Raw genomic sequence first — 25443 nt, forward strand, 5'->3', positions numbered from 1 at the left:
AACTGTGCTGCTCATCCTAATGCAGATTTATGAAACATTCAAATTGAGTTTCTGCCATCAAATACAACATGTTTAATTCAACCGCTTGACAAGGGAAAAATAAAAAATGATGCTATGATGAGAATGAAACCAGTGATGGAGAAATAATTAAAAGCATTACTGGTACTCAACAACTGGACGAGATTGAAAAAGATGAAGACAAACTCGATGTCAACGCGTATCTACATAAGATGCAAAAAAATTCATTGATGGACTTCCACAGTATTTTATACAAGAAGGCAATGAAGGAAGCCCACTAGAAGAATTACGAGTCTGTGCGAAATTTGTATAATTCAGAGTATTAAAAGTGAGAAAACAAAATAAAAGAATTTTTTCAAAAAGTTTAAACAGTAAGAGACAAAGTATTTTTTTTTTATTTTACTGTTCATAAATAACAATCATTACTGTAATTTGTACCTCTATTTTGTTATAGATTGTTTTGTTTTATTTATTTTGTTTTCTTTTAATCATGCAAGATTACAAAAACTGTTCAGTAATGCATTGTACCAGAACATAGTTCTTTTTAAATGTAATAGGCCTGTTTTTATATGTACATGTATATGTTTTACATTACTAATGTAAAAGGATAGTACATAATGTATTGTATTTTACTATGACACGTATTGTATGGTAGAGTATATATTTTGTAATATATGTTGTAATTTATTTTTTATGTCGTAATTTATAATATTGTTCATGTAATCTTAATATTAGAAATAAAATTCAGAATAGTAAATCACTAATTTGAGTTTAATAATTAGAATACACCCGTAAATAGGGCCAACCGTTTAATAGGGCCATTTAGTCCTGGTCTCAAAGTGACCTGATTATCTGGAATATATTGTGTGTGTGTGTGTGTGTGTGTGTGTGTGTGTGTGTGTGTGTGTGTGTGTGTGTGTGTGTGTGTGTGTGTGTGTGTGTGTGTGTGTGTGTGTGTGAGTGTGTGTGTGTGTGTGTGTGTGTGTGTGTGTGTGAGTGTGTGTGTGTGTGTGTGTGTGTGTGTGTGTGTGTGTGTGAGTGTGTGTGTGTGTGTATATATATATATATATATATATATGTATAGTATATACTATATGTATATATGTATATGTATATATACTATACTATATCATATAGATATATTTTATAAGGTGGTGTATATATAATACACCACAACAGTGACATCATCAAGAACAATACATTATATGCTGCTGTTGAATATTTCTGATCCCATTTTGCAAAAATAATTTTTTATTAAAAATGTAATAATTAGGAAGTTTTTCAACTTTTGTATCACAAGATTATTGCGTGTTAGGATTACACTGGGGAACAAAAATGAATTTCTTTTCCTTGTCTCAGGAAGAAACATATGTGATTCTGATAGAATTTTTTCTCCTGAATTCAAATGTGATATCGGTTTTTCTTCAACACGCAAGGTTTCTGAGAGACAAGCAATTACAATTTCAAACATTTTAATACTTTCTGCATTCTTAACTACACAATATTCAAACATTTGACTCATCTAGAAAGTAAAAAATGACAATTTTCTGCTACATTTCACCTGTGCAGCATCCCTCTTGATGGTCCAACAATAATTGGCCAGCATATTAGGATTCCATTTGCCTTGATACCTCTTTTCCGTAGCTGTGATCTCCTACTGAAACTGTTCCCTGTGCTCATCACTCAATGCTGCCAAGATTTTCTAGAAAGAAATCTAGGTAAGAGTGCCGGAAGTGTACTTTTAAAGACATATTACAACCCAAATTTTTATAAGATGTTATAAGATCGTTGATATCATGGTAATTTTCCACCTTTCGATTTCCCAAAAAACTCTGAGTAACATTTTTGAATGCTTGCCAAGCTGCTTTCTCCAGAGCATTCAATAGTTCCTCAAACTTTTCATCATGCATTAGTGATCATATTTGTGGACCACAAATATTCCTTCTTTAATTTTTCCATCATTAATTTTAGGAAACTTGTGTTTTAAGAACATGAGTATTGTCCATCGCCTTGACAAGATTCTTCATTAATCCTGGTTTGATATGTAATGGAGGTGGATACACATTTTTAGTATTACCAATGAGTCATGTTTCACATTTTTCTGTTCAGGAATGAGCAATTTGCATTTAGGCCATTCTTTTGTAATGAAATGGTTTTTTCTGTTCCTACTATCCCATTCACACAAAAACAAGAGTACTTTGTGTAACCAAGCTGCCGACCAAGATTAAGTCCAATTACCTTCAAATCACCACAAATATTCCATTCATACACTGCATATTGAAGTTTAGCAATATAAATTCAATGTTTTCATTACTAGCAGAGTGGACCACAGGTACTTATGGGAATCTATTGCCATTATGCAGACGTACAGTTTTTAAACTAATTTTAGAGAAATCAATGAACAAGCACCATTCTGTTGGGTTATGTTCATTACAAAGTGTCTCCATAAGAGAAGAAATGTCATTACAAAACACTAAGCCATTTTCTTCAGAAAAAATGGTCTTTCAATTCCGAATGATGATTATGATAAGTACATATCTTAGTATTCTTTTTAAGAAGAGTCCATTCTTTTAGCCGGGAAGGAAGCATTTCAGACTGGTTCTTCGGTAACTTTAAATCACATATGTGATCGTTAAGATTTTCTTGAGTCAGTAAATAAGGCTAAGATGAACTGCTTTGTTCAAAAGTTGTATTACCAGAATCTGTTCCTTTTTCTTCCTTACTTCCATCAGACTCTGAGCTCTATTCATCTAATGTCACATATTCTGGAGGCTTTGGTATGGGCAATTCTTCACAGTGTGGAACCAATCTCATTGCAGATTGTAAGTTAGGGTACACCACTGTATGTTTTAATTTTGATGTAATCCCTTTAATGGTTGTTAAGCAGAACTAAAAATCAGAAGAGTGATCTTTGGGTTACCTCCAAATCATAGGGATGGGAAAGGGCCTATGGTGTGTGCCATTTTTTCATGCAATGAGAAGCCTAGAACACAATAAACAATAGATATGTGGGGCCCAGGTCCTTGTTTGGTCCCCGACTTACACCCAAAATAAAGTTCCTAACACTTTTTTACTAATGGAGAAAAATTTCGCCTGTGGGACTTGAGAATCACTTCATCACATAAATAACAAAAATTGTTAGGATGATCTAAACAAAGTCTAGGCATCTTGTAACTAAGAACTAATTAAAAGAAATAAAGTTGTAAATACGTAATTCAAAATAATTCAGATACAGAAAGCACTCATAATGACGTTTACTGGTTCACTACTATCTCACAACTGGGATTGTTTTGATGAACATGTGCTACACTAGATCATATTTGCACATGTCTATACACATCTGAACCTGCACAACAGTAACAGAACTACCCTTTGAGTTAGCTCATTTGGTACCATCATATTTACATTGCTCTAGGAGCCTTTACTTGACAATGGACAAATGACAAAAAAAAAGGTTTTAAAATAACAAAAAACTGTGGGTGATGGAGAAATTCCAAATACATATTTGAAAACAGTAAAAAACTGCATTAAGTACACCTATTGGTACTTGTGAGACAAAAATCACGTTGACTAGTGTTATTTATCATATTTGTGAAAATCAAAATGCTAAAATGCCCTAAAAACTTTCTAATCACATACATATTTTTTATAAAATGATCTATTTTTGTTTTATCTCAACAGCAATTCCAACCTGTAGTTTTGATGATTTTTCCACAATTACATTTTTAATTTATTTAAATGTAAATCAATTTAAATCAAATAATTTATTAAAATCTTTCAATTTTCCCTAATTAGTTTTTTTAAATATTTTTATTAAAATCTGACAAAGAACCAAAATCTCAGATAGGAACTTATGCAAAGCCAAATTTACACCTTGTAATTTAACAGAAATATGTAGAAATATATAAACTACCAAAATACCTGTAATTTGTTAAGCCTAAAAACTAGTTGATGAACTCTATATTCTTCCTTGGCATTACAAGTTTTCATTAATTTTGTTAAAATGACTAAAATATATAAAGCAGTTATCACATTACTTTCCATTTCTTCCTGAAATAAAATAAAGATATGAAAGCTTACAAAAAAAAAACAATAACTTTAAAAATAAAATCAATAATCTAAAATTGAACAAACTATCATTAAACAAATAAAATTTGTATTGAATAAGATAAAACAAAATTTACTCTGTATAACCTGATGGTTCCAAAACAACTGAAATATCTCAAGGTAATTTAATGATGTGAAGTAAGGACAAAGTTTCAACAGCTAACAACTAAAGATAAGTTGAAACAATTCCTACAGATCAAATTCCTAGAGATCACCAATTTTATGAGGCATAAGTAGATATAATTTATACTATTGGTTTCACTTATCAGTAACTAATGAATATAGCAAGTCATTATTAGTAAAAAAGGAGGTAATTCCTAAATTAAAAAGAAAAGTTAAAAGTATCTTCTTTTCTCCTCTTCTAATAGTATCATAGTGTAAATCCAAGTTTCAGTCAAATAATTTAACCAGATTGCTATGTACTAATTTGCTAGTCATACAAATATAAATGTTGCATCTGAAACCAATAAATACAAATGCATATAGTAAAAAGAAGTTTCTCTTTGTGAACTTATACTCCTATCATTCCATAGTTGGCTGAATCACATAAAAGTATAATTAAACCTCACAAACCCAATGTAACATAAACCACAGGTCCTTGCATTACTAAAAAAATTTGAAGTACAGGGTTATCATAAAGTAATGGTGCGGTTTCAGTAATTCATAGGAAGATTGTAGGAAAATTTCTAGATGTTATATTGGTATCCCTGAAAGCCTCCAACCCAAAATTTTGTTTATCAGCAGTTGTAACCACAACGTCAGTTCTTGTATTGTTGTTGCGGTGAGTTTAGTGAGTTACTATGTTCTCGGATAAAGACAAAGCAAAGTGTGTTTTATTGACGACTGAATTAAAATCCGTAATTTTAGTTCAACGTGCGTTTCGATGTGAATTCGGAAGAGATCCACCACACAAAAATAACATAACACGTTGGTTCAAACAATTTGAAGAAACTGGATCAGTTAAGAAACAGAAATCAACCGGCAGACCAAGTGTACCAGACGAAATGGTTGAACTAATTAGACAATTGGCAGGCAATTAGAAGTCCTGGGAAGTCCATCCCCCGTCGAAGCGTCGAATTAGGTATTCCACAAATCAACAGTTCACAAAGTTTTACATAAAAAACTGAAATTACACGCTTATAAAATCCAGATACTGCAGGAATTGAAACCTGATGATGGTGTAAAACATTACAATTTCGCTGTTGAAATGTTGGACAGAATAAGTGAAAACGAATCATTTTTAGAGATGATATAATTTTTACAGACAAAGCTACATTCCATGTGAATGGATGTGTTAACAGACACAATTCAAGAATATTATAGGGCTCTGAAAACCCACACGCAATTATTGAGAAACAACGCGATTTGCCTAAAGTTAATGTTTGGTGTGGTGTGATGAAAAATCGTGTAATAGGGCCTTTCTTCTTTGCTGAAAAAACAATTAATGGAGTTGTGTATCTTGACATGTTAACCAATTATTGCTTTCCTCAGCTGGATGAACTCGAAAACATTCATCAACTTCATTTCCAACAAGATGGTGATCCCCCGCACTTCAATGCAGCATTGGTCACGGACGCTTTCAACGAAAAATTTGGAGATTGATGGATAGGCCGGCAAGGACCCATACTTTGGCCTCCAAGGAGTCCAGACCTGACACCTTGCGATTTTTTCTTGTGGGGGTACATCAAAAGCATTGTTTATACACAAAAAAATTTGCGACCTAAACCACTTAAAAAACAGGATTAATGAACCAATGACAATGACAACCATTAACGAAGAAATGTTAACTAATGTTTGGAGAGAAGTTGAGTATTGTTTGGACATTTGTCGAGCGAATAAGGGTGCACATATTGCAATTTATTAATTATGTAAAAAAATGTTTGAGATGACAAATTTGAAAAATAAAAAACATAAACTGTAAGTAATTCTGTTTTAATTCACCATGTTCAAAACCGCACCATTCTTTTATGATAACTCTGTATTAGAAGACATAAAACTAAGATATAATACAATAAGAAATATCTTGCCAAAATTAATTTTTTACCCAACTGCATTCCCAATCACCCACAATTACCAAACTTAATTACAAATCATGGACTATTTTGCAAAACTGTCAATCACTCCATCTTAGTGTTTTGTTTTTTCCTCCTCCTTTCTGGGACTGCTCCTATGAGCTCATTTCCTATGAGTAATACTCTATAGCATTACTTCAGAAAGGGGGAGTAATGCTGTCAGATGGTGGTATGTGGAGTGCCCACAACCTCACCACACCAGGACAATCCCCACGTGCTCGGGAGCCCTCTAGGCACTCATCCATGAACCTGTTCAGCCGGCACCCTCTGACACCTAATACCCTGGCGGGGCTCCTCATTTGATGCAGTTTATCTATCACCTTCTTCACGTAATTCTCAACTGCCTTCCATTTGACAGCTCCCTTCATCATAATGCAATACATATCTTCCAACCAGAACATGTCTTCCAGTCCCAGAGCATCCAACATCTCCCTGCGTTTGCTCCCAAAGCCCAGACAGCAGAAATGAATGTGGAAGGGAGTGTCCTCTTCATCACAGTCAGGGCAGAGATCCACATGATTCAGGCCGAACCTTTACAGGTATGACCTGTAACCACTATGGTCCACCAAGAACTATGTTAAGCTGTATCCCAGCGAGCCATATATTCTTCTGCACCAGCTCTTGATATTGCCAATGAGGCAATGGGTCCACTGATGTTTAGTCCCTTGGTCCCATCGCTCCTCCCAGACCTACATTAGCTCTTCAGCAATCTCAGATAATAGCTGCTTTTTATCCCTGTGAGGCAAAGGCCCTTGTTCCCAGAGCGTCTTCCTTTGTAGTATGACCAAATCAATCAGCATAACCCCTGCCAGGACCTCAGCCGCTTCTTTTGAAACTGTTTTGTATGCAGTTATAATGATCCTTCTGTTCTCCAACATTACTTTTAATGTCAGTCCCTTCTTTGTGGAGGAGATTGCCACCACCTACATCTTCTCTAGGACAAGTGTCAGCCCTACCCCAGCCATCCAGTCGTTTATCACCACAAATGAGTCATCTATTTTATCAATGGCCTCTTGCCTTGACCATCAAGGCAAAATCATCCGCATATCCCACCATCATCATATCCTGCGGAAGGGCAACCTGGAATACTCCTTTTATGCTAGGTTTCAGAGGGTCAGTCTAAGGACTGATCCCTGGGGGCACACCTCTGTGAATGCTCCGCTCAACTATTCCTCCTAGTATCCAGCACTCCACCCTACTCTTGTGAGGTAAGATCAGATTATCCAATGCAAATGTAAGGCAACTTCATGATCCGCATTATGGCGACATGAGAAATGTTTAAATGCATTTGTCATGTCTAGAGCAATGAGGGCACACATTCCCCGCCAGCCACATCTCACGGCCCTCCAAGCCACAACACATACAGCAGCCGCAGCATTGATAGGAGACCTTCCCCTGTGAAAACCGTACTGGCTTGCAGAGAGCCTGCCCCCTCCTCCACTACCAGAGATATTTTATGCACTCCAGCACCTTGGCCAGTGGCCAGTAAGATCAGGGAAGCGCCTTATCCCTCCCCAGTTTTGCACAAGTACCAGTCGCTGGCACCTCCATCTCGTGGGAAAGAAACCTTCTATAAGGCAAGTATTGAACACCTCCAGAAAGACAACCGGCACAGTCCAGACCGCACCACCTTAACCACCAAATTCAGCAGCCAGTTCAGACCTGGCCCCTTAGCCAGAGGCATATGCGATGCTGCATCAATGAGTTCATTTTAGTCACTCCATCTTAGTTTAGAGATTCTAATTTAAAACTAAGCAGTATAGAGATATTTTTTCATTTACATCTCCTAGTGGTAGTCAGCAAACCTACAATATTATAAAATTAAGTGAAAAGATAGAACTAAAATTTTATCAATTAAAAATTAGAATTAACGAAACTTTCAATTAACCCTCCTAGGGAGGAAAAATAAGTAGCATAAGGTTTTGCAGATGATATGGGAATTCTATCTGATGATACACATGCACTTCAAAGATTATTAACAGTCCTGAAAGAAGGAATGAAAGACATAAAATGAAAATAAATATAAGAAAAACTAAAGTAATGGAGGTAGACAAGAAAAAGAATTTAGTTGTAAGGACAAATGAAGGAAAAATAGAAAAAGTAAAAAATTACATATATTTGGGTACAATGATGACAAGAGAACTAGAAGAGGCAATGCAAATAAATGGAAGGATGGTGATGGCAAAGAAGACTTCTGCAAGAAGAGGTAATTATATGTAGTAAAAGTGTGGACTTACAGTTAAGAAAGAGGTTAACCAAATTGTATGTATGGAGTGTCTTGTTGTGTGGGAGTGAAACATGGATGATGAGGAGGAGGAAGAGGATCTGGATTAAAGCTTTTAACCCTTCGCAGGCGAATACTCATATATGGGCTACTTGTACTAACGCTGGAGGGCAGAAACCCATATATGAATCTCTGAATGTGATTGGCTATTTGTCTTCACGTAGTTACATATAATTCCAAGAGATGGCAGGAGTTCTTTCAATCACTTTGAGGTGGGAATTCCTGATACAACATGACTGGAAACCATTTTACTTCTGTTATCAGATGAGTTCAATGACTGTGCGAATGTAACAAGATGCATGCATTATCTTTTTCGTGTTTTTCGCTCTTTTTTAAGTAATTTGTTTACAAATTGTTCCTTCCAAAACTTCATTTTTGGCTTTTTCATTTGAATTCAAACAAAATTTTCAAGACAAAAAGTAAATGAATAAAAATATTGATATTACTATTATAATAAAACCATATTATATTATTCCCTGCCTAGGTGCACTACATCTTCAAAATGCTATTATTATTATATTACTATTATTATTCAGTGTCTTTTATATAAAATGAACTCAATATAAAACATAACCAAAATCATCATCACCTATAGTTTGCAAATTTTCGTGCACTCAGTGAGACTTGTGTCACTTTCACATAAACTTTGTTTCACAAGATAATTAAACAGTGTTCCTAACCAGATTTGTGGCAGAATTCAACAAAAACACAAGTTACATGTTGTTTTTACTCATGAATGCATGTTTTAAATTTCTTTAAATAGTTTTTGCATGAACTTTTTTTTTTGAAAATGTCTTCCGCCCACAGCTATAAAACATCGCCACCTGTGAAGGGTTAAGATGTGGATATAGAAAAATATGGAGTAAATAAAGTGAGGAATGAGGAAGTAATGAACAGGATTAAAGGAGAAAGAGAACTTATGAAAGAAGTACACACAAGAAAAAGGAACTGGAAAAGAGATGTGGTTGTAGAACGTAGAATCTTTACAACTGCATTGCAAGAGTTAGTAGAAGAAGAAAGAAAGTGAGGAAAAAGAAGAACAAAGTTAATACATGAAGTGAAGATTGGAAACAAGGGGACTAAGGAGAAGGCTTGGGACACATGAGTGGAGGCAGCATTGACATAAGGGACCTGCTTCCAGGCAAAACACCAAATGATAAAGACAAACCCTCCTAGATATTAGTTCACAAATGTATAATAAATATGAAAAATAATTAACTACAGTATATATATTTTAGGAATTACTGAATTATGATAATGAAATCAATATTTCAAATTTCAGTTCAAATGAAAAAAATAAAAATTAGTATGTATAACAGTGAACTTATGATAAATTGATTTTGTTCATAATTCAGATTCAAATTCAGTTTATAAATTCACTATAAAATAAAAGAAAAAGAAACATCTCTATTCCATTCTTTGGTTAACAGAACTCCATTAAAACACAATATTTTTGTGAGGTTGTTTGGAAAGTATGTGACCATTTTTTTTCAAAGAATATTTGAAAGAGTGATAAAACTTAACAGAACCCTATATTGATACCTAGTGTGGATTTCTTGTTTTTTTTCTATCTTCATAGAGCATATTAACTGTTGTCCAGCAACCATTGTATTGCTAGTGTAAGAGGTGATTTTTGCGTTTTTATTTTGAACAGAACATATTCAATAACGTTTAAGGATCATGTCCTCCAAAAACTTGATGAAATCCTACCCTCTAAGACAAACAGGCTTTCAGGCACAAAGCTATGACGTTACATAAATTAAAAAACACTATAACCCTTTTCAAAATGGCTAAACTTCAGTTGTGAGTATCCTGCATACTAGAAAATCATCAACAAACCAAAATCCAAATCTCATTAACTACACATCCACGCTGATAATGGAAAATTGAAGGCTGACCATCTCAGAAATAAAATGTTGAGATTATTTTGATCACTCTGTACACACAATTTAATAGATGATTTGGACATGCACACAGTGGCCGAAAAATCTGTGCCACACCTGTTTTTTCTTAAAGAGAAAGAGATTTGTTTTGATGTTGTCCTGGACATGCTGGCATTGATAATCAGTAATACAAACTTCCTCGAGACTTAATGACCGGTAAGGAGTCTTGGAAACATGAAATAATTTAACATAGTGTTCATAAAGGTTCCTTTTACTTCTAAACTTTATAGGTGAATAAATTTGATTAAAATAATGATAAAAATTCATAAAAAGAACAAAGGTCTTGAAAAAGCTTTGTTTTCAAGTTATGACCAGTCAAAAATGTTACCCTTTTTTTTGGTTTCAAAGGGGAAAATGGAGTATGCATATATCTGAACATAATTAAAAAATAGATTTGTGATTTTAGATGTGCTTTTACATAGAAAATTCAAAAGAGTTGGTCCCAATTCTTGCAATGAGTACTAAAAATCTGTAAGAAGGACTAGGGCTAATTGTGTAACATAAATTAATGTATCTTTCCTATAAGAAATAAGCATTGTACAGGGCTTTGCTAAGCAGGCAAATTCTGTAATATTATTCACTATCTATTAAAAATAATTATTTAAATTTAGAAACATCCTTTTATTCTGAACATTTCTAAAGAAACGAAAAATTTTTTTATCATCAATACTAGAGAGATGAACTGAACTGAATCCTCAGTTTTAAAGTTTCATAATAATATGGAATACTGTTTGCAAAACCCTTTTTTTATGGCTTTGTTTCATTGGTTAAAATTGAATTTTTAATAAAAAAATGAATTGAAGCAATATTAATTTCAGAACAAATTAAAACTACAAATAGATAAATCTCAATATTGTAAAATCATGCTCACTTATTATCAGACCTATCAAAAAATGCTAGTGTGTGTACCTGCTATAGTGATTCTTAAACTGTTATCATCGATTTATTAACAGAAATGCATGCACACATACATAAAAATCTTTTTCAAAATGACTGTACAAGTTTCAAGGATGCTAAAACTATATCAAAGTCTGAAAATCTAAACAAAAAATTTGTTTTCCTTCAAGGCTGAAATAAAAAAGAAATTAATTTTAAAAAGTGATAGTTAAATTATTTCTAAAACCTAGCAATAAAATTTAATACATTATAAAAGAGTGGTTCCAAATTGCATGGTAATCTCTCAAGAGATGATTCTATAGCTTAAAATAAATAAAGTTCATATAAACATAGGTCAGAAAACTGTTTTTAACGAGTTTAGCTCCCTAAACATTTAGTCCTGCTTTCTGTTTCCTGTGAAATTAAACCGTACTAAAATTCTTGGGGTATATAAATCAAGGAGTAAATTTGGTGCTTCCTTATGGTTTTTGACCTCAAAAAATTTGTAGTATTCCCCATTATGAATGACTGACCAAATCAGAACAGCACGACACCACTCAAAAGAATATTCAATTCAAATGCTAGACATTAAACTTAATTGTTGATCAGCTGCTATTGCTAACTTATGAAAAAATACAAATTTCTAATATGTTTTAGAAGAATGTCTCTCAAATTTATTTTTATAATTTTTACCATTTGTATGTAAATTGTTCTGTTTAAAATCATATCACATTTCCGATCTAGTTGGTGTGTTTTGTTTCATTAAAGTTGAACTTCTCAAATTTGTTTTTAATTTAATAGACATTATTTACATCAATTTTCTCAAAATTAAATTCTCTACAAAGTTAACTAGAAATTCTTATTTGTTTTTTATTGGTAAATTGAAAAAGTTATTTTATTCCAAACCAAAAAAGTGTATTTTTTGACAAAACTTTATTGTGTTTTACCCTGTTTTTTCTTAAAATACAAGTGAGATAGAGGTCTGAGACTACTTTTATTCAATTTAGATCAAAAACCACAAGGAAGCACCAAACTTACCCCTTGATTTGTACCCCAAGAATTTTAGTATGGTTTAATTACACAGAGGGAGCAGAAAGCAGAACTAAATGTTTTGCAAGCTGGAACTTACTAATGAACTGTTTTCTGACCTATGTTTATATGAACTTTTTTCTTATTTTTGGCTATAGAATCATCTCCCACAAGATTGCCATGAAATTTGGAATCACCTATATATAAAGAATGTTTATATGTATACAAATCAACAGTTTTATTTTTTAGATTGTGATGAAACTATGCATACTAACAGTTCCAAACAAGAGGGAAATCGTTATATGCATTTCATTTTGAAAAACAAATGAGTGTCAAAGGATTCAAGTTTTATGTCAAGTTTATGTATATCTACAAAAATACTAGTTTAAAAATAAATAAATCTAAAATAAAACAAACTGTTGCTTAGAAACATATTTTAAACCTATTTCTCTTTTTGTTTCTTTCATTTCTACATTTGCATTTCACAGTTACACAAACATGGCTCTATTTAACAAAATGTCCAGGAGATTTTTTTCAAAATCTTTATTATTATTTAAACAGTGTCCACCAAAAGAGAAACCAAAATTACCGACTTGTCCACCACCTGCACATCATGCATGCAAAGCTTTTCCGACGCCTAGACCAGGAGCAGTATGTCTCAAGAAGCCCAGCAATGAACATTCAAAACGTAATTTAAAATTCTCATTTTATATATAATTAACATTACAATCTTAGAAAACATATTATTGAGTGATCAGCCATTTTTATAATTATCATAAAAATTTACCTAACTTCACCTGTGACATATCACTTAATTAAATACTGAATTGTACAACCTCTTAAAGAATCAAAACTATTAATAAAGTAGATGATTAACTTCTTGATATAAATTACACTCAATTCTTGTTTCTAACCTAAATAACTAACTAATCTAAATAACTAACCTAATCATAAACAGAAAAATTACCTATTCATTCAAAAAATCAATCTCAACTGAATAACTATGATTTTAAATCTTGATATATGAAATTCTCAGATTTGAGTGTTTCCTTAACATTAATTGTTTTTAGTCTCATATGTTATTCTGCAGAAATATTCAAAAGTAATTTTAATATGTTATATCTCATGACCAGTTATATATTTCTAAAGTAAAGTTTGTGATAACTGTCAGCTTGCTCTCTTACTGTTAAAAAAGTATCTATCGTAGTTCATGTTTCTTCAGTAAGTAATTGCAACTTAAATGGCAAATGATATTGAATAACCTAGAATTCTACCAGTTCATTCGTTTATTGAGCATAGTTATACGTGTGTGTAGCATTATATAAAGAGATAGTTGTGAAACATTATCAATAAAGCTAGAAATAATAAAACCATTTATAACATATGCTTTTGGAAATGAACAATGACATTTAACAATTTGTCTGTCACTGAAGGAGACCCAAATTAAGCAGTTTCATCACAGATAATGAAAAGAATAACTCATTAGGACTTATCTAAGGAGAGGTAGTTTAATGCAATGTTATTAGAAAATACAGAACAAAATTAGAAGTAATGACAAATATTTTTTATGATTATATAGTATATGTTCACAGGACTTAATTTCATATATAAAATATACATTACTGAGACTGGATAACCATTACTTCATTAAATAACCAAAAATTTATCACGAGAATAATTTTACAAAACAAGTGAATTTTCATTAAAAAAATAGCAGGTTTCCTTTTATTAACTATATTTCTTAATAACCAATAAATTGTTTCATGATGACTTATGGCTTTTTGTTGTTTTCTAACTTATCCCTATTTCAGATCGATTTCTTCTGATAGTGAACATCTATTAAATATTTTCTTCATTAAAGCAAGTAGCTCTTGAATATTATTTAATGTTCTAATGGAACTTCTCAAACAGCTTGAAACCAACTGAAATGTATTATTGGGCTTGAAATTAACAAAGACTGCAACTGTGAAAAATCATAAGTGGGTAAATTACTTTACCCAAATACGTAAAAAAAAGCAAACAAGTTATATAACCCAGAAAAAAAATTGAAGAAAGTTGAAGATAGCTGCTATGAAAAATCTGACAAAATAAATACTTAAATATGTCAGATCTAATTATCCTGTTTGCCATGATTAATTAAAAAAATCAAATAAAAGTAATTAATATAATTAAAAAATTTTTTAAAAATTAATTCTTATACAAAATTCCCACATTAAAAATCAATAGCATGGCAAAAATCTTTTCTATGTATATTATTTTCTTGTTAAAGATATAAACCAATATCTATAGTTCACGTTATTCAGTAAACCTGGTTATAATGCTGTAGTTTATACAGTGGATTCTGATACAATGTGAGTGACGCTATATCCCCAAAAAGTGTTTCACATTTCTATGTTTCTTGTTTAAATTCTGTAAAATGTTTTGTATATAGTTTCCTAATAAATTTGAAATTTTTTTCATTTTCTTGTGTGCATTTAAAATAAAGTTTTTACTTTCATATCCTAAAATAGTATGTCAACTTCATTTTTAAGGAAAAAATTATTTTTTAAAAATATAATAAATAGCCTATTATTGGATTGAAAAAATAACAAAATATCAACTTTGACTACCAATCGGAAATCTCAGCTATCTTTTTATATTATCATGTTTTTTTAAATTTTATAATGTTACAGTATATTAATATAATCAATATGCTCTAAGATTATGAAACAATGCAATGAATTTTTTGACATTGTAATTAATTAGCTGTACTAGACCTGGAGTCTTTTACAATGCTGTTGGTCCTATAACATAGAAGTGTGTTATAACCAGGTATTATGTACGAGGGCTATTCGGAAAATAACTCCCAGTTTGCTATTAGAAAAACACAAATGATAAAAAACAGTTTGTAATATATTTTTTATAGCTACATCTTTCAGCTTTCTACATAACTGCCGTCCAAATTAAGGCACTTGTCATATTTGTAAATAAGTTTCTGAATACCCTCAACATAAAACTTTGCCACCGGTGAATTAAGTCAGGTAGTGACACCATTTTTCAACTCCTTGTCAAAGTTTCAAAACACTGCATCACTAACCATTTCTCATTTTCAGAAAAAACTGATAAATAATTACTGGTAGCCGAATCAGGGCTGAATGGAGGATGGTCAACTACCATTTGAAACTGTCAATTTGACACTGAGCGCATAAAGCAGTTTGCAGACAAGCACTGTCATGAAGAAAAATGATCCCTGAACTCAGCATGCCATGCCTGATTTTTATGAATTGTACGCCTCTTTCCAAAAAATCAATTTAGCTTTACCATCTCAAAAAAATGTTGCCATCAGTTTTTTTGTTTTCTTTTTTTTTTTAAGAGAGTGTCTGATGGACCTTTAAAAATCTTCAAGAATTGGTATGTCCCCACAGCATTAATTAGCTTTTGTTTCCACATTAACAAATTTAACCCATGTCTCATGCAGCTCTATTGTCGTACCGCACTGTCACTCATGATATTCTTTCCATGTACTGCATAAAGTTCACAATGAATTTCAGCAGCTGTCAAGGTTTTTGCATGAAGGATATGAATGACACCAGGCACTTCAATCAGTGGAATTTTCTATAACAGCAACCATTTCAAACTAAAGTTTTACAGGAATAAAAAAGCAAGCAATATTTCCAATAACACTACTAGAATTGCATTGAACCGGGCTATTCAACTACGCAAAGATAGAATCGAAACCCCCCACTCCTTCACGCAATACCGAGGACTGAAAGCTAATTTCTGAATAGCCCTCATATTTGAAATAATTGCCTGATTACAAATAAATATTATAAAAACATCAAAGGAAATGAGACAGAATTCAAGTATGCATGTAGTTAATTAAATAATATAAAATACAAAATAAGATTTCTTAACAGAACCTTATTATAAATTCACTGTATAGATAGATTAAATTTTTAAGCAAAACTTTCATTTTATGACGCAAGTATCTTATTTCTTACGTTTGCTTCTTTCCAGATGAAGTTTCAGCCTTTGTGTATCAAATGCTTAGTATATGCCTTTGTATACCAGTCATTATAGGATTATCTATAAAGGCATTTTATTACACTGATCATCATCACAAAAGAGACGAATATGTAGATTATTCTTATATGGGTATACAGAATAGGGTACGTAAACTTCAAATCAATTATTACAATTATAATATTCATTACAAATTTTGACCTTAGCAGCAATTAAATTTTAAAGTAAATCTTTATTAAAGGTTCCTACATTATAAATAAGGCTTAAGATTATTTTTAAAAAGGTTTACATGGTTAGAAAACTAAAAAACTTATCAATAATTACTGTAAATATTAAAAAAGATTATTATCATAAATAGCAAAAACTGAGATTTACATGACTGAGTTTATTATAATATAAAAATGTTAATTGAGAGAGAAGAGTCCACCTCTTCTGAAGTTTAATAAAACTTCAAACAAAATCAAATAATTCCTATTTGCATCAATTTTTATTGGTTGAATATTCTTGCTAAAATGCATCATGTGTGATTGTTTTTGGGATTCTGAATAACTAAATGTAAAATGCCTATTGATCTGGTTGGCCCAGTGGTAAATATTTTAAGTAATTAAAAGAATAACTTACAATGCTAAGATTTTCTTTAATTACTATTTCTAAATAAAACAAGTTCATTTTTTTAATTTTTGTTAAAATGTGTTCATAATTAATCACGAACAATTAATAAAATAATTATAAATCTAAATAATGACTGGAAATTGAAAGTCATTAAAGCAAAGACCATTTTGCACTGAATGGAATGCAAGAATAAAATTTAAAAAAACTACATCTTGGAAGTTTATATACAGTTTTAATTATAAGTAAAGTGTATAGATATCGCTCGCTATTAAAAATTGCTCACCTAAATTGAAAAACTATGTAATTTTCAACAAATCATTGACATAAACTGTTTACCAATTTCAATGAATGAAATACTAAAATGCAATTGACTACTTTAAAACTTCAATAATTGATTACTATCAATAGAAAATTTAATAATTTGATGAATGAAAGGAAAAAACAAGATAATATTGTAATTTCTAATAATACAATAATCAGGAACATAAATTTGGAAAAGATGTGGTCAACACTACAAACACGATATGAAATTAACATTATTGAACACGCATACAAATTAATCTACCAATTTTAAATAAAAATAAAATTATCAAAAACACTATCATAGACGTCAATATATTTAAAATTAACAGCATAGATAATCAAAATAAATTAAGAAATCACTTTGTTAATGTTACTGGTAATATCAAAAATAATAATTTAAATTATTATAAACATACGGTCATAAACTATAATACATACAGAAATATAAAAAACAAATTAAAAGATAATTAATTTATTGTCAAATCTGACTAAACTAATGGAAAAAATTGAATGTCGTGCCGTGATTAAAGACTTGCATCTGAAAGACAATACGCCTATGCAAATTAAAACAGAGTTGGACGCTGTTTATGGGAATTCTGTCCTATTATTTGCCACCATGAAAAGATGTACGAGGGCTATTCACCCATTAAAAACCATTCTCCCATTTTAACCATTCTCAAGCTAATTTTAAAAAACACTGGTAAAAGTAAATTAAAAAAACATTCATTGGTAAAACACAAATTTGTTTTAAAATGTTCAAAGTAAATTACAAAATAGCTTTAATATTATAATGATTTTAGATCGCTTTATGTTTTATAAAACAAGTGTGCAAAGCAAGTACATGTAAATTATGAATTACAGAGAATGTAGAAGGCAAGCAATAATTTTTACCAACTCACTTCAAATTTCACCAAACTATTCACAAATAATTTCAGAACCAAAATTTAAATTGGCAATCCGGTTCTCTGGTTATAGAGTCTATGTGGTGAATATCACAAAATCATCTCTTATTACAAATAGAGCAATATTTTCAATATTGCTAAGAAAATCACTACTACTCATAACTGAGCTCTAAGATTCAGACATATTGAACCTTATAGTTATGTTCCTAATGCTAATTATAAAAATAAAATAATGTCATTGTTCCATTAAAAGTATTTCTTTAAGTAGAAAAAGATTACATTTTTAAAATTAAAAAACCTAAAAACACAAGTAAGTTATCCTTATTTCTTTAGCCTGAAAACTGGCCAATGTATACTCCACCCAATCCAATAAAAAATTAATGTTAATAAAATAATTATTTCTTGTTAATAATTATTTTTTATTTTCCAGCCTTACCCATGGGGAGATGGAAAACATTCATTATTTCACAACCCCTGTTATAATCCAATACCTCATGAAGGATATGAAGATGACATGTGTGATGAAGAAATTCTGCACCATATCACTGGAAATGATGATGATGAAAATGGTCATGATAAAAATGTAAGCAATACAAACGTTACAACAAATGTTGAACCCACAGATGAATCAGAGGAATAAGACATTTATAAAACACATACATAAATACAAAACAATAAGTTTGATAATAAATTATTTGTATAAACAACATGTTTTATAGCAACTGTTGAAAATTAATCCATTGAAACCTTTTAATTGCATTTTTTGCTAACTTTTAGGGTTAATTTTTTTAAATATTTAAAAATTAGAGCCATGTATTACAGAAAAATATTTTGTTACACACAGCTTTTTTTACAAAAATAAAACATAAAGTTCCTATCGGTATTAACACTACAGCTATTTCATTCAAATTAATTTTAAATGAAAGTTATTTTAATTATTTCAATCATCAGTGGATATTAAAAATATATACATATATAAATAAATCAGACAATTTATTATTAATTAAAATAGTAAAATACCAATTAAAAATGAAAAAAAAATAAAAACACTGATGAACCAGTTTGAAATCTATACATAAAATCAAATAAGAAAAATGAAAACTAAAGAATGAAAATCTGTTGACAGTCAAGGAAAGGGTGGTTACCTAGCACAATTAAACTCTCCAACTGGATTGGCAACCACTCTATGTCCCATTTCACATTATGTATAAAGTAAAATAAAATGAGAATTACGACAAGGATGACAAATAATAGGAAAGTCCAAAAGTTTAAGAAATATTTTTACCACTAATATTTCTAGGTCGGACTAATTATGTATTTTCTCAAACAAATTAAATCATTCAATTATCAATTAATCGTCCTCATTAGATTATCTTAATAGATGTATATCTGAGGTTGGAATAGCTAAAGAAAATTAATAATAATTCTGGTTTAATTTGGTGAATTGCCTAAAAAATGATCAACAGATCAGGTAAAGTATATACGGGAATGGAACTTATGAGACAAATACAAAGAAACATCTAGCCATTTATAACTGAGGCAACATGATGTAGGTTGCTAGTGTTCAGCAAGTTGCTCTCCGTCTTAAAAATCAAGAAAAAATGATTTAGAATTATTATTAATGCTATTATGTTTTCATGCAATCATGCATAACATGTTTCTTAAGTTAAATGTAAGTTGAAATGAATTTTGAAACAATATTTTACACTATTTTCATTTCAAAATACTGGTAGACTTTTTAATATGGGAATGAAAGGAACATTCTGACAGGTGAACACAAAATTTCTTCTCCACTCCGAATGCAACCTCCTACTTCTGGCATTACTCACAATTTCTAATCCCCTCAGCGGCTGTACAACAGATACATTACTTTTTTACGTTCTCATTTAAGTCTACATAAAGTAATACAATAAAAAATTAAGCTTTTTTTAAATCTTAATTTGCTTAGTAAAAAAATTAATTTGACTTAATTAAAATTTCTTTGTCTACAATTCAATTACGTTCATTCAAAATGAACGAACTATGACCTTCATTATTTTCTAAATGTTTAGTATAGAAAAAAAAAATAGATTATTTCTTTTTTTTCATAAAAAAATATTTAATCTTATTATTTAAATTAATCTGAATCAGCGAATTACCAGTCAACTCAGAAACCACATCTCAATCATCACACATTTCAAGCCACCAACAACCCCAAGGATGAATTTGTAGGATTTGCCTACACTATGTGGTTACTTGCACTTCCCATTGCGGTCAGTTTTTTATTTTATGTTTTTTTAGTCGAGTAACTGGAGGGTAGGTGCAGCCAGTCATACATACCCTAATAGTAGCAGTGGCTGTGTAGGTTGAACTGCTACACCATATACCGTCACACCCCTTAAAAAAATCAGAATTCAAAAAACCCAAAACTGGTTTTTGGATGTTTATCTGAACAGTATTTGCAAGCCCAAATCTACTGAATATCTCGTTTCATATAGTCAATGTTCCTATACACCTGGCAAGAATTAGATTATCATCTAGACATCTGCCGAGTTATAAAAGATGCACACACAGAACTTGACTAACCTACATTAAAACTTGGTAAGTTGCTATGTTTATTAAAAAAAGTTACAAAATAATACTGGTGCTCTTAATATAAGCTGTGTTACTTTTGGATACCTTTAGCCCGAACACTCTGTATATATTATTATTTTGATTTGGTTTTAGCTTTATTTTAAATTCTAGTTTTCTAGAGATTATTAGAAACTGTGTTTATACAAATTTTAATTAACACGACTGTATCGTATTTAATAAATATTCTCGGTCATATAGAAAGTTTTTTTGCTCCCTGGTGAAGGGAGGAATCCCATTTACAGAAAGAATGCTGGACTTGCTGACAGGTTCCACAAAATCTTGTTAATGTGAGTATGTATATCTGCACCCTACCAACCAAACCTCCACCTCACCAACCCCTCCCAGGGCAGACATGCAATTAAGCATAACAGCCCCTGGAGGTGCCTCCAAGCATGACACCTCGACTCACTGTCATGTGAGCTGACAGGATCTTTTACTTCATGCCCTGCCTCTAACCTCTACAGAAAGGTAACCAGGCCTGATTATGTCATTCCTGGGCCCCACACCAGAAGCCTTTAAGTCTTTATGCCACTGCCTCAAACGGGGGTATTGTTGCATGGCAGTTCAGAAGTTCCTATGCAAAGCTGCCATTCTTCCTTGCAAGCACAGAAAAACAGCAGCTCTGCAAGGGCTGTCCCTCACCCCTCGCTGCCAGATTCTTCTCCTGCAGAACCCCTGCCATTCATAAACTTCATTTCACTGTCAGATGTCCTCTGGCAAGGTGGCCCTCTGTGCACAACGTGCTGTCTCCATGCAACACACGCCGCCTATGACCCAGTTTCCCAGAGGTAAAGCATAAACCAGTCCTAACCGAGCCTGAGCAGTGCGACACGACATGCCCCATCCCCTAACACCGAAAACACCTGTCCTCAACCTCTCAAACATACACACGGCAGTGAACCCAGCCGATTTTAATACGTTAGCTGTCAAGCTCGATTTTAATCTGTCACCTTCTTCGCCAGACGTTGGCTAGTTATGACTGTGGCAATTTTGGTCTGTCCATATGCAAGCCTCACCAAAGTTATCTTGAGGTCCTCAAGAGTCCCCAACTACTTGCTTCACTGCGCGTTGTATATCCTGCTAAAAAAGGAGTCTTCTTCTATGTCCTGAATGTGAACGACTGCCCTCCAGCCTCCCCTTGACTTATAAGTAACCTGAAGGTCAACCATCTTGTTACAGAGTATCCTTCAACTTGCTCTGCCTTCTGCACCTCTTAATGCGGATGCAGAGCAACTCCGTTGTCCCCTTCAAAATTGAGAAAACCTTGCCAGCCTCCTTCATTTTCTTCAGCAGCTCAGCATACGTTTTACCAGCCACCTTTGCAAAGATCGTGCAGCTCTCATCCACCGGTGGGGTCAATTTCTTGATCCCTAATACCGGAACAGCAACGCTGTTGGGGAGGAAGAAGAATGCTGACTGGGTCTTCTGCCCTACCAAAGACATATAAGGCCAATTGTTGAATAGCCAATTGTTCAATACAGTGCCCAATTCTGCCTCCTGGCAGTAAAAATATGGGAACCGACAACTCCCTCCAAATGTTCTTCATTGATCAGTGTATGATCAAAGTATAGGCAAAATTTCCACCCAGCTGGCAGCTCATCTTCTTGCCATAGAATCTTCAAGGTATCCTTGACAACGTCACTCCCCATTACCCCAGCCGGGGTTGCGATATGGCATTAGCTGGTGGCAAATGCAAAGCTGCCATCTGTTTAACCAGAGCCTTGAGAGCCAAGCTGAAGTCTTAAATCAGTCACTAACCTGAACCTGCCATGTCATGGTGGGGCACCATCAAGATCACTGGCATCCAGTGAGTTTTCGTTTGAATCCTCCTGTGGAATTCAGGGTTTCATGCCACCCATGTAGGACTTCCTCTTAAGATTCCTGCTTCCATGGTAAGGACTTAAGCCGCTTAACTTTGAGCCTAAGCGCTGATGCAGTACTGCCCTGCATGTCCACCTCAGAGACCAGTTGCATGCCCATAACCTTGAGGGAGCAACTGTGGGTGACACCTGGCGGTTACTGTCCTGTATTTTGCTCCTGGCAATCTTGCTTATAAGCGGCAACAGATCAACAACTGACCGGTATTTACATTAACAGCCATAGCAGGACACAAACGACGGGTCTTCTGGGGTAAACTAATGCCTCACACAAGCTTACCAGACTCCCTGGCATTAAGAGGAAAATCGTAAGATGATCCATCTCCCACCGCCCCCTCCCCACTGAGTCCAAATGACGACCCCTGTCAGAATCTGAGCCCTCAGGATCAGACATCTAAAGTTCACTTATAAAAATTGAAAAGGTAAACAAACAATTGCAAAAAACTTAATCTACTGATATTAATGGGTTCTAAATCACCCAATTTAGTCAAAATAAGCTAGAAAATGAATGTGGCACTGCCAACAGTCCTTTACCTTTACAGGCACAAAGTATACGAGGTGCTACACAAAAGTTTGGGGAATTTGAATTTCACGTGCAAACCATTGCTGATACAACCTGCTGCCGCCAGATGTGGCTAACAGTACTCTTTGTGAATGTGTTCCAACAGCTGTGACAGTGAGAGGCTGCATTGCTGACTTTCGTGCGGTTGTGTAACATTGTGTTTTACTGCTCCGGCGAAGTTCTAAATGGCAGATTTTAAAGAGCAAAGAACCTGCATCAAATTTTGCTTCACGCTTAAAAAAACTGGTGCAGAAACCCATCGCATGCTTGTGGAAGCATTTGGTGACAATGCTATGAGTAAAAGTAAAACTTTTTTATGGTACAAACGATTCAAAGACGGACGAACGACAGTCGATAACGATGAGCATTCAGGAAGACCATCAACAAGTGCAACACCGGAAAACATCGTGAAATTGTGAGATGCTATTGGTGCAGATTGTAGACAAACAATCCATGATGTTTGTGCAATCGTACAAATGTTATATGGGTCTGTGCAACGCATCTTGTCGGACAATTTGAACATGAGACACATTGCTACAAAATTCGTACCAAGACTCTTGAATAGCGACCAGAAACAAAATCACGTAGCTGTCTGTAGTGAATTGAAAAATTCAGCAAGAGATGACCCTAACTTCATCTCCAACATCATAACCGGTGACGAGACATGGGTGTACGGGTATGACCCTGAAACTAAGCAGCAGTCATCACAGTGGAAGTCGCCAAGTTCACAGCAGCCAAAAAAAAGCAAGCCAAGTTCACAGCGGCCAAAAAAAGCACCCCAAGTTCGCAGCAATGTGAAGTCCATGATGATTGTTTTTTTTACATCAAAGGCATTATCCATAAGGAATTTGTTCCTTTTGGTCAAACTGTCAATGGGATGTTCTATTGTGAAGTTTTGAAGGGGTTATATGAAAGCATTAGGCGCAAACGTCCAAATCTGTGAGGTAACAACAGCTGGGTTCTCCACCATGACAACGTGCCCACGCATACGTCGCTAGCCGTTCGGAATTTCTTGGCTTCCAAAAAGACGGTAGTGATTCCCCACCCACCCTATTCACCTGACCTTGCCCTGTGCGACTTATTTCTCTTTCTGAAAATAAAATTTCAATTGAAAGGCCGTCGTTTAAACACAATTGAAGAGATTCAGGAAGAAACACAGAACGTGCTTTGAACACTTAATCTGCAGACTTCCAGGGATGCATGGAATCATGGGAAAAACGGTGGGATCACTGTATCAATGCCCAAGGAGATTACTTTGAAGGAGACAGTGGAAATTATAAGTTATGGTAAGCTATTTTATTTTTATGGTAAAATTCCCCAAACTTTTGGGTAGCACCTCATATAATTACAACCTGAAAACTATAAAAAATCTGCAGCCCAGCCACAGTTGTCAAGGACAACAGTCCTTGGCAACATACAAAAAAATAAATAAATAAATTGTTAAAATTATAGGAAGTCTATAATAATTCACCTACACTAATGATGATTTTCCACTAATCTTTTTGTTTACTCATACTTCTTTTCCACCTTGATATCAATTAGTAAAAAGCTTCTCCAACCACTTCAACTAATTACTTCCATTGTATCATTTACAACCTCCAAATCTAAAAATAGCCTTTTTCTTCATAACTAGTGCAGATTCACTTTCTTTTTCTGTTTTTTATCATTTTTATATATCATATTTTATATCATAATTTTATCTTTTCTCCAACTTTGTTCAGCTCATTTCTCACTTTATCTGTCATTTTATCCTCTTTAAGCTCTCCATCAACATTATCAATGCTTCTAGTCTTTCTTATCTTCTTTCCTGAGAATTCATATTTTTGCTCCAGTCAAAAACATTTCTTTCACCAATATATACTGCTATTTTTCCATCAAAACATTAGTGACACTTTTCTCAAGATAGATACTGAATAATGCAATTGACAAATAGCTCCCTGTTGTACTCCTCTACTCAAATCGCATTCATTAGGTACGTTATTCCCAACTCTCTTACTTTCTGATACAAATTTATTTTTTATCAGTCGTAAAATGATAGTTTACATATTTATAGTTCAAAAAATAGATTACTTTATATTTTTATATTAATTTATATGATGTTGAAAGAAACCAATGAAAAACAAATTACATATGAAAAATAGAAAAATACTAATATATTTTTATAAAACTGCAGAATCAAATTATATACACTTTTCATGAGCAGTAATGTCAGAATAAAGTGCAGTATAATTTTTACTAAGTAT

At 32.9% G+C, this 25443-nt stretch overlaps 1 protein-coding gene across 2 annotated transcripts in view; it reads right to left on the reverse strand.

Moving 5' to 3' along the window:
- The window catches only part of LOC142322002 (protein fem-1 homolog B-like), a 78797-nt gene that overhangs the window by 25266 nt on the left and 28088 nt on the right, over window positions 1-25443 (reverse strand). For both annotated transcript variants that reach the window (XR_012755757.1, XM_075360577.1), the window contains exon 9: window positions 3940-4068. Coding sequence is in view for 1 of the 2 variants with exons in the window: in XM_075360577.1 (XP_075216692.1) it covers window positions 3940-4068 (129 nt within the window). In the remaining variant the exon portion in view is untranslated. The remainder of the gene's footprint in view (window positions 1-3939; window positions 4069-25443) is intronic.

This window comes from Lycorma delicatula, chromosome 3 (genome assembly GCF_047948215.1).
Source record: "Lycorma delicatula isolate Av1 chromosome 3, ASM4794821v1, whole genome shotgun sequence".
NCBI classification, from domain to species: domain Eukaryota; kingdom Metazoa; phylum Arthropoda; class Insecta; order Hemiptera; family Fulgoridae; genus Lycorma; species Lycorma delicatula.